The sequence below is a fragment of the Babylonia areolata genome, chromosome 6 (assembly GCF_041734735.1).
Source record: "Babylonia areolata isolate BAREFJ2019XMU chromosome 6, ASM4173473v1, whole genome shotgun sequence".
NCBI lineage: Eukaryota > Metazoa > Mollusca > Gastropoda > Neogastropoda > Buccinidae > Babylonia > Babylonia areolata.
Window position 1 is genome coordinate 1,425,219 of NC_134881.1, and position 11,120 is coordinate 1,436,338.

At 45.0% G+C, this 11,120-nt stretch overlaps 1 protein-coding gene across 1 annotated transcript; it reads right to left on the reverse strand.

Moving 5' to 3' along the window:
• Nucleotides 1-691: 691 nt before the first annotated feature.
• LOC143283196 (uncharacterized) lies at nucleotides 692-10,915 on the reverse strand. The gene is made up of 4 exons (XM_076589372.1): nucleotides 10,779-10,915; nucleotides 9,683-9,835; nucleotides 4,343-4,456; nucleotides 692-845 (listed from the first exon to the last, which is right to left on the reverse strand). The coding sequence occupies exons 1-4, from the start codon at nucleotides 10,913-10,915 to the stop codon at nucleotides 692-694; spliced, it is 558 nt and encodes a 185-aa protein (XP_076445487.1).
• Nucleotides 10,916-11,120: the final 205 nt, after the last annotated feature.

Here is an 11,120-nt window from a genome sequence, read left to right on the forward strand (position 1 = left end):
CTCCAAGCTGTGGACAGTGAATCACTCCAAGCTGTGGACATCGAATCACTCCAAGCTGTGGACAGTGAATCACTCCAAGCTGTGGTCACTGAATCACTCCAAGCTGTGGACGTTGAATCATTCCAAGCTGTGGACACTGAATCACTCCGAACTGTGGACACTGAATCACTCCAAGCTGTGGACGTTGAATCACTCCAAGCTGTGGACGTTGAATCATTCCAAGCTGTGGACACTGAATCACTCCGAACTGTGGACGTTGAATCATTCCAAGCTGTGGACACTGAATCACTCCAAGCTGTGGACATTGAATCATTCCAAGCTGTGGACACTGAATCACTCCAAGCTGTGGACACTGAATCATTCCAAGCTGTGGGAGATATTTTTGCCTTAAAATGGTCAGCTCGTTATTCGAGATAACTTCTTCCTGTCTTAATTCCAGGGCATCTACAGTGTATGTGGAAAGGCCAACAATGTTTTCATCGTTTCGTGGATTGATTGCTGGTTTGAGGTGTGAATCATTCGAAGGTGTGGGAGATATTGTTTTGCCTCAATGAGAGATATAGGTATTTGATTAGGGGGCCATGGCCTGTAGCACTTCAAACATTTCCCAGTTCCCAATACACTGCACTGCTGTACACTACACTACACTACACTACACTTACAACGCCATGCCAACAAGCCACAGAGGTGGTCAGGCACTGGCAGAGCGGCAGGAGCAGTAGCTGTTGACGAGGAATTGTCTGAAGGCGAAGTGCGCGGCAGGAGTGAACTCCACACACAGCAGGCTGACCAGCTTCGTCTCCTGGAAACACTCCCCGTCACCAGCACAGCTTCCAGAGGCCTCCCTGCCAGGCACAGGCAAACACACACGCACGCACGCACACAAACAAGCACACAGAGATACATACGTGCAGACAGAGACAGAGGGACAGACACACACGCGCGCACGCACACACACACACACACACACACACACACACACACACAAACAAGGACAGACACAAGCGCACAGACACAAACACACATACGCGCAAGAATTACAGCCAATGGTGAAATTTATCCATGAAGGCTTCCCTCTTTAACATTAATCAGTATAGACAAAATTGTGATCGGGTGATTACAGAATTTCGTGTTAGTATGCACAACGAATTGTGTATGTATATATACCATATTTTGTATTCCATTGTGTTTTACCAAATGTTAAGGTTTCATGAAAGTGTTCCATTATATTCTGTTCACAGCTAGAGTTGTGTTTAAATATAGTTCGAGCAGGTGGCACTGCGTGTGTGATGCCAGAATGATTATGTGACTGCTGCTGTTACTGCTGACTTCTGTTGCTGCTTCCACTGCTACTGCTGCTGCTACCACTACCACCACTGTTACTGCTGCTGCCACTACCACCACTGTTACTGCTGCTGCCACTACCACCACTGTTACTGCTGCTGCTGCCACTACCACCACTGTTACTGCTGCTGCTACCACTACCACCACTGTTACTGCTACTGCTACCACTACCACCACTGTTACTGCTGCTGCTGCTACCACTACCACCACTGTTACTGCTGCTGCTGCTACCACTACCACCACTGTTACTGCTGCTGCCACTACCACCACTGTTACTGCTGCTGCTACCACTACCACCACTGTTACTGCTGCTGCTACCACTACCACCACTGTTACTGCTGCTGCTACCACTACCACCACTGTTACTGCTACTGCTACCACTACCACCACTGTTACTGCTGCTGCTGCTACCACTACCACCACTGTTACTGCTGCTGCTGCTACTGCTACCACTACCACCACTGTTACTGCTACTGCTACCACTACCACCACTGTTACTGCTGCTGCTGCTACCACTACCACCACTGTTACTGCTACTGCTACCACTACCACCACTGTTACTGCTGCTACCACTACCACCACTGTTACTGCTACTGCTACCACTACCACCACTGTTACTGTTGCTGGTGTCGTTGAGATGAGGGGGAGGAGGTAGAAGACTGAGGAGAATAATGACGTCATTCATGATCATGACGCGGAAGAAGAACAAGTGAGGCAAGGCCTTCAAGACTCCCTTGCGATACACACGTACAGAAATGATCTTTTTTTTTATTATAAAAACTTTTAAAATTATTTTGTTAAAACGTGTTCAGCATTTGTTACTATAATTTTTATAAAGATTCACATAAAAAAGGGGGCTTAACTCTCTCCATACGAACGGCGAAAGAGACGACGTTAACAGCGTTTCACCCCAATTACCATCATCAAATTATTGCCAGCGGAAGGCTCTTATACTGAAGAGGTGAATGTTGACAAAGAATACCACAATTCTGACGACAGAAGCTATAGGTTAAGTCATTGAGACACCCACTGGACATCCGAGGGGTCTGTGTCGAGGAGAAGAGAGGGCTGGCCGTACTGAGTGAGTTAAAAGCAGATATTCGAACCATACATGTTTAGGTTGAGAGTAAGTGGTTTTATACACAGCGCTAACACGGCTCTACCAATGACGTTCACAAATTATTATTTGAGCATGCTCTTTTAGCGTAATAAATCGACAACGGTAATCAAGGTGATAATGCCGTTTACATCATGCTATTTTGACATATCTCGGGCATCTAAGAATTTCTTTCAAGTCCGAGGAAAAGGAGACGTTCCAATCGCCTCAAAACACACTGCAATGTGTGGCCGTTTTCAGTAGTTTCACGCACTGAGAAACTACGATCGTCCATTCAGTTTCTCTCTTCTGCTCATTGTAGTTAATTCAGTATCTTTTTTAAAACAATTTTGAATTTCTTTTCTTTTAATTACGAACAAGAAGAACGAGGTCATGGCGTCTTCTTACCAGACATAGTGTAGATTCCAGCAACTGTGATGAGGAAATATAGTGTTTTCGGAATCCGGAACGTACCCCAACGAAACAAACCAACAAACAAACCCGTTAATGATCCGTACATACGGCTAAATTCGGGAGACGTACAACCTACTATTGGTATGACTGTGAAGATTTTTTCCTACTATGTTCTAAGCCAAATTTGGTATAGGCAGACAAAGTATTTCCCGAGAAAGTGTCAATGTTAAAATTTAACACACGCATACACACACACAAACACGCACAACTAAATACCGGGTTATAACATAGTGAGTAAAAAATATGTTTTTTTACCTCTGGGAAATTACTGCTGCTACTGCTACTACTACTACTACTGGTGGTGTTGCTGCTGCTGCTCAGTGCTACTACTACTACTTCTACTTCAACTGCCGTTGCCACTGCTGCTGTCATAAGTACCACTCACGACCATCACCATCACTAACACCTCTGCTGCTGCTAAGATGATTGTAATGATGATGACGACGACAAAATACCTGCTGCTACCGGCAGGGTGCTCCTCCTCCTCTCCTCCTACTGGTGCTGCTGCTGCTACTGCACTGCTGGTGGTGCTACTACTTCTGGTGCTGCTGCTACTGCACTGCTGGTGCTACTGCACTACTGGTGCTGCTGCTACTACTACTGGTGCTGCTGCTACTGCACTACTGGTGCTGCTGCTACTACTACTGGTGCTGCTGCTACTACTACTGGTGCTGCTGCTACTGCACTACTGGTGCTGCTACTACTGCACTACTGCTGCTGCTGCTGCTGCACTACTGGTGCTGTTGCTACTGCACTACTGGTGCTACTACTACTGCACTACTGGTGCTGCTACTACTGCACAACTGGTGGTGCTACTACTACTGCACTACTGGTGCTGCTACTACTGCACTACTGGTGCTACTACTACTGCACAACTGGTGGTGCTACTACTACTGCACTACTGGTGCTGCTACTACTGCACTACTGGTGCTACTACTACTGCACTACTGGTGCTACTACTACTGCACTACTGGTAGTGCTGCTACTGCTGCACTACTGGTGCTGCTGCTACTGCACTACTGGTGCTACTACTACTGCACTACTGGTGCTGCTACTGCTAGTATTGTTGCTGACACTGCTACTACTACTTCTACTGATGCTGTTGTTACTACCACTATTACTACTGGTGGTGCTGCTACTACTACTACACTACTGCTGCTGCTACTACTACTACTGCACTACTGGTGTTGCTGCTACTACTACTGCACTACTGGTGCTGCTGCTACTACTGCTACTGGTGCTGCTGCTACTGGTGCTGCTGCTACTACTGCTACTGCTGCTACTACTGCTATTACTGGCACTGGTGCTGCTACTACTGCACTACTGGTGCTGCTACTGCACTACTGGTGCTACTAGTACTACCGATGCTCCTCCTACTACTACTGCGACCAGCAGCACCAGCAGCACCATGAGCGAAGCGTCACTTACTGGGGGCAGGAGCCGACGTGGATGAACTGGTTGTAGTCGTCCAGGGACACCACGTTGCGGGTGATGTTCCTGTGATCTAACACTCGTCCCTGTATGCTCACCACCTCGTTACACCTGAAATGATGTCAATGACGATGATGATCATGATGAAATAAATAACTACTACTACTACTATTTGTATTTGTATTCCTTTTTATCACAACAGATTTCTCTGTGTGAAATTCGGGCTGCTCTCCCCAGGGAGAGCGCGTCGCTACACTACAGCGCCACCCATTTAAAAAAAATTTTTTTCCTGCGTGCAGTTTTATTTGTTTTTCCTGTCGAAGTGGATTTTTCTACAGAATTTTGCCAGGAACAACCCTTTTGTTGCCGTGGGTTCTTTTACGTGCGCTAAGTGCATGCTGCACACGGGACCTCGGTTTATCGTCTCATCCGAATGACTAGCGTCCAGACCACCACTCAAGGTCTAGTGGAGGGGGAGAAAATATCGGCGGCTGAGCCGTGATTCGAACCAGCGCCCTCAGATTCTCTCGCTTCATAGGCAGGACGCGTTACCGCTAGGCCATCACTCCACTACTAAGGCCTATGATAAACTATGATGATGATGATAATAATGATACTAATCATCATCATCATCTTCTTCATCTTCTTCTTCATGATGAAATGTATTAGTCTGTCAGGAGAAACGGTCCACCTTTCACCCCCCTAATAAATTTTTCATATGTATTTTTTTGGTGCTTTAGAGTGTATAGATTACGAAAAATCATGTTAACATAAAAAATCTTGGGACACACTGTCCCTTCTGGCTTAATTTTGAAGGGTACCCATCTCGGGTGCCACGGCTGCTTTTCATCGGTCCAAAACCTTCCATAAATTTGGTGATCACCTGTGTCATTGTTATTTGAGCTACAAGAATTTCCTTTATGTTTTTGTTGACAGTAATGCCTTCTGCACCATATGCAATAATCAGAACGACAATATATGCAATAAAGTGACCGCAGTGAAGCTACGTGTGCACCCACCGTCTGTCACACGTTGCGACCTGTGAATTTGCCTAAATGTTTGCAATAAACTGTCTCTCTAGAAAACTGTGCAACTTATTAGAAACAAAGTACACCACAGTTTCCAAGAACAGTCTCTTGTGATTCTTTTGAGCTATGCCACATTACCATGGGCCTATTCTGCTGTCCTCTGCCGCCGGGTTATCTCCCATACCCTCTATTTGGCTTCAACGCCAATTTAATTCTTTACAAATTCATATTGGTCTTTTTATTGAAAAAAACGTTTATGTGCACTTTCCAAGTGTGAGCACATGTGTGTGTGTGTGTGTGTGTGTGTGTGTGTGTGTGTGTGTGTGTGTGTGTGTGTGTGTGTTCTTTATGAAACGGAAGACTCTATACTATAGTGAAAGAGTACACGGGGAAAGTGTGTGTGTGTGTGTGTGTGTGTGTGTGTGTGTGTGTGTGTGTGTGTGTGTGTGTGTGTTCTTTATGAAACGGAAGACTCTATACTATAGTGAAAGAGTACACGGGGAAAGTGTTTCAAGCGGTGCGGAACCACGAGGGTGAAGCATGAAAGTATTATTGTGACTTTTGAACCATGTCGAATAAACGTTCTGATATTATTACCATTAACCCGGCAAAGAAGACGACATTGGACTACTACCCTGTGATCCATCACCCAGTCACCGAGTACAAGACAGTCCAGGAGTGCTTGAGACTTGCAGAGGAGGCCACGAGAGAGGTTGGACAAGAGTACGTTATCACTACGTTTGATCTTGGGGTTTGTATGAAAGCCTACCCGATCGTCTGGAACCAACCTGACCAGTACAAGAAGCATATCATTCTGATCGGTACATTCCACCTTGCCTGTGCGTACCTCAAGATGCTTGGGAAAAAGCTGGACGGTTCTGGTTTCAGAGATATCCTTCTGGAAGCTATCGCCAGTTTTATGGTAGAGTACGAACAGTTCAGAGATAGTCAGAGAAGGAGCCTTTGGACCAACTGCACAATTTTGGTTGTCGTACATCGATCATGTATGGCTTGTCCTTGCGCTCCTTGAGGCTGTCAAAATCAACGACTTCCTGCTCTACGCACAAACGATGTCCCAAATGCCAGACCTCTTCTTCAGTTTCGATGGACAAAACTACACACGCTACCTGACCTTCTTCTGTCTTCTTGGCAAACATTGACTTGTCACATCCTGGAGCCAAGGAGATGCTGCAGAGAGGTGCTTTTAACGTGGCAAGGTCCTTCATTCTTGGTAATCGCTATGCAGTGGACAAGACCATGGAAGAAACGTTCATGAAGCACGCCAAAAGCCAAGGAGGAGCTGGCGGAGGTGGCGCTGGTCTCACGGGACTGCTGTCCAACCAGGAGGCCTACCACAGATGGGTCAGGACAACCCATGAGAGGTCAAAGTATCTTCATGCAACTCTCAACATGGTTGGCATGGCACAAGGTGATGAGGTTGGCAGTAGACATCGTGACTTGTGTCCTTCTGAGAGACTGAAGAGCGAAAGCAACCTCATGAAGAATCCGGATGCAATCAAAAGTTTCATCGACCCTTTCTGTGAGGAAGCCTCGGTCAAACTCATCGCCTTGTCATCTGGAGCATCTGTCCCAGCTGGCATTCAGCATGATGTGTTGAGGGCAGAAAAAACAACTGGTAAAGCCGCGAAGGAGGCGTTCATCACGCAGAGACTGATGGCAAATGACCATTTCTTTGAACCAGTCAAGCGGCTAAACCTGAAAAACGATGGCATCGATGAACAAAACCGTCCACATGAAGACTACCAAGAGGAAGGTTGTGGAATACAAACAACAAAACATTGCCTTTCAACTCCTTGTGAAGGCACAGGAAGCAGGTGTTCAACTCGATCTGAAACAGTTGATGATATACCCACTTACTTCTGTACCTTACAGTATTGCCACTGCTGACAATTTCCTTGCCAAGACCGACAAAGCAAAAGGGTTCAACTACCTCACCAAAGATATGGAAGATGCCGCTCTACATCCCCATAATGCGACGCTGGTTGTGATTGATGGCAATGCTGGTTGTGATTGATGGCAATGCAGTGTTTCACTGCTTGCAACAGCTTCCTTCCAATTTCATGGAGATCCACCAGAAGATATCTGACATGCTGCCAAAGGGAACGGACGTGGTGTTCAGTACAGACATGTACAAAACGTACTCAATCAAAGCGATGGAAAGGAAAAGGAGAGGCACTGGCGATAAGATCATCGTGAAAGGAGAAAGCACCAAGCGTCCTGCAGACTAGAAGACGTTTCTGTCAAACGACGAAAATAAGAAGCAGCTCACCCAAGTATTACTCGACGTTTGGAGCAAAGATGAGAATGCGCCAGAATTCAAGGGACAGAAAAGTCATGTTGATATGTGAGGGAGAAACCTTCCTGCTGCAATCAGCAGATGAGCTGAAGACAACAAGGATGCCAATCGCAACGCTCAAATCCACACAAGAAGAGACAGATTCTAGAGTTGCCCTCTACTGTGCGTATGCTGAACGGAATGGCTACAGGTTCGTCCGCGTCAAGAGTCCCGACTCGGACATGTTCTTCATTCTCCTGCACTTCGCTCTGCAGCTGAAGGACGTGGTGATTCTGCTCGACACAGGAATGGGGCACAAACAGCGGCTCATCAACGTCACCGACATCGCAAAAGCATACAGGCAACAGCACTGCACCGCCTTCCTGGCTGTTCATGCTTATACCGGCAGCGACACAAGTGCGTTCAAGGGCATTGGGAAAATAAAACCATCAAAGTTCTTCAGCAGAATCCAAGATTTGTGGAAACAATTGCCCACCTTGGAGATACATGGGCCATCGCTGAAGAAGTCAAAGCCGATCTTGAGATCTTCACCTGTGTCATGTATGGCAGACATCGTTTCACCAGTGTCAATGACCTCCGACACTAGCTACTCAAGGAGAGATGTGGAGATGAGCCATTGAATGCAAACCACAACGTTGACATGGCAAGCATGCCTCCGTGAAAACAAACTCTTCAAGAGCACATCAAACTGAGCAACTATCAAGTTGCCATTTGGAAAAGGGCTTTCGAACCCATTTCTGATGTTCCAGCAGCAAGCAATGGACATGGATGGATCGACGTTCATGGCACCTGAGAACCAATGTGGTCCGCAGAAGGCGTCATCCTGCCCGCAGATATGGTTGACTTCCTTGTGGACTTTCCAGACTGACGACGAAGAAGAAGCTGTCATATCCTACGTATCAGAAGAGTCACTTTCTACTTATGCCGAGGGAAGCGACTCAGAACGATGAGAAGGGAAGATAAGCCGGTGACAGAGGACAGCACACACACACACACACACACACACACACACACACACACACACACACACACCCATGTGCTCACACTTGGAAAGTGCACATAAACGTTTTTTTCAATAAACAGACCAATATGAATTTGTATAGAATTAAATTGGCGTTGAAGCCAAATAGAGGGTAGGGGAGATAACCCGGCGGCAGAGGACAGCAGAATAGGCCCACGGTGATGTGGTTCAGCTCAAAAGAATCACAAGAGACTGTTCTTTGAAACTGTGGTGTACTTTGTTTCTAATAAGTTGCACAGTTTTCGAGAGAGACAGTTTATTGCAAACATTTAGGCAAATTCACAGTTCGCAACGTGTGACAGACGGTGGGTACACACGTAGCTTCACTGCGGTCACTTTATTGCATATATTGTCGTTCTGATTATGGCGTATCGTGCAGAAGGCATTACTGTCAACAAAAACATAAAGGAAATTCTTGTAGCTCAAATAACAAAGACACGGGTGATCACCAAACTTATGGAAGGTTTTGGACCGACGGAAAGCAGCTGTGGCACCTGAGATGGGTACCCTTCAAAATTAAGCCCGAAGGGACAGTGTGTCCCAAGATTTTTGATGTTAACATGATTTTTCGTGATCTATACACTCTAAAGCACCAAAAAATACATATGACAAATTTATTAGGGGTGGGGGTGAAAGGTGGACCATTTCTCCTGACCGAGTATATATAGCACCACGTTTACATGGAAAACAAGTTCACTTGAGCTGTACAATGTAATGGGTAAAAGTGTGAAACCCGCATTTAAACACAAACAGCTCAGGCATCTGCTTAATACAATGTAAAAAAATATATATATAATTACATTTTTTTAAATTTAAAAATAATAATAAATAACAGCGAATAAATAAGGGACCAGGTCCGCATACTATGAATAACGCCTCATTGAAACCGAAACTGATGAATGGAAACACTCCTGTAGTGACTTAAACAAACAAACGTGAGGTGGCACAGCGTCCAAGGGGCCTCAACTCACGTCTGGCAGCACCGGTCCCTGTCCCCGCCCTGCGAGCAGCCGCCGCTGTTGCTGGACACTGACGTAGACAGTGACGCTGCCGCAGATGCTGACGAGTCGGAAGTGACGTTGGCCGCCACGCGATGTGATGACGACTCTGAGGACGTCACGGCTCTGTTGGCACATGACAGTGACGATGACATGATTTTCCGAACATTTGGACGCTACAAATTTAACCTTAGTTAAAACATGTCTGTTCAAACGATATTTCAAACTTTGTGTGTGTGTGGGGATATCACATGTAATGTTAAATACGATTTGAGTCGAAGGGAAATCACATAAAAATATAGATGCGCATTATCATTGACTCACTTGTATAAACAAAGTGAGTATGTTTTAACCCGGTGTTCGGCTGTGTGTGTCCGTAGTAAACTTTAACATTGCCATTTTCTCTGCAAATATTTTGCCAGTTGACACCAAATTTGGCATAAAAATAGGAAAAATTCAGTTCTTTCCAGTCATCTGGTTTAAAGCAATATTGCACCTCTGGGATTTGCACAAAAAAATTTAAAAAAGAAGCCAAATTATATGCAAACTGAATTTATTGTTATATTCATATTTACTTTATTCTCAAAACTTGGCACTTTGATCTGATATTCTGACACAACAACAACAGCAGTCATTATTATCATTTTTTGTTCAAACAGGAACTTCTTTTGCTAAGCATGGAAGTTATATTTATTTTTCATGTCTTTGGTGCAGATAGTAAAAAAGGGAAATTAATCTGTAATTAATGCTAGGGGACTTAATTTGCTTTAAACTGATCTTTCTCATATTAAACATTACATTTTGAAATTATACTCAATACATTAAAAGCTTGTGTTTTACTCTCAGTGTGCAGGGTTTTCATTTAGTTGTTGTCATTTTCATTAATGACGAGGACGATAACGATGACGATGATAATGACAGCGAAGATGACAACTACGATGACAATGAGGAAAAAAGAAAAGAAGAAAAGAAAAAAGAACGAAAACAAGAAAAGGACAAGAAAGGAATTGGAAAAAAAAGAAAAAAAAAGAGAAAAATCACAAGGGAGTTGGTGGGTTTATATTGCGACCTGTGACAGGCGGGGACAGAGGAAATGAGCCCCCCAGGAAAACGTCCCCCCGGACAACGGCCGCGATGCTGCTGACACCAGTTCATCTTCTGAATGTCGCATCCAGACATGAACAGACCTGGGAACTCCTTGCTCATCCCACGAAGCTGCATCACACACACACACACACACACACACACACACACACACACACAGCGTCATCCATGCTGCCAGTCAAATTACTATACAGCATAGAAAACATCAGTTGTAAAACTGACAAATACTGTATACACAAGCATCAGCAAACTTTGAGTATGCAAAAGCATAAGAAAAAAAATTAGTTAATGAGTAATTAGAAGTGTT

What these genes read in the sequence shown, in the direction of transcription:
- LOC143283196 (XM_076589372.1), bottom strand. Translation starts at nt 10,915, where the DNA reads ATGAGCAAGGAGTTCCCAGGTCTGTTCATGTCTGGATGCGACATTCAG. An exon ending in AGGGACCGGTGCTGCCAGAC is followed by an intron (nt 4,457 to 9,682) that starts GTGAGTTGAGGC and finishes ACATCATTTCAG; the next exon opens with GTGTAACGAGGTGGTGAGCA. An exon ending in CACGTCGGCTCCTGCCCCCA is followed by an intron (nt 846 to 4,342) that starts GTAAGTGACGCT and finishes TGTGCCTGGCAG; the next exon opens with GGAGGCCTCTGGAAGCTGTG.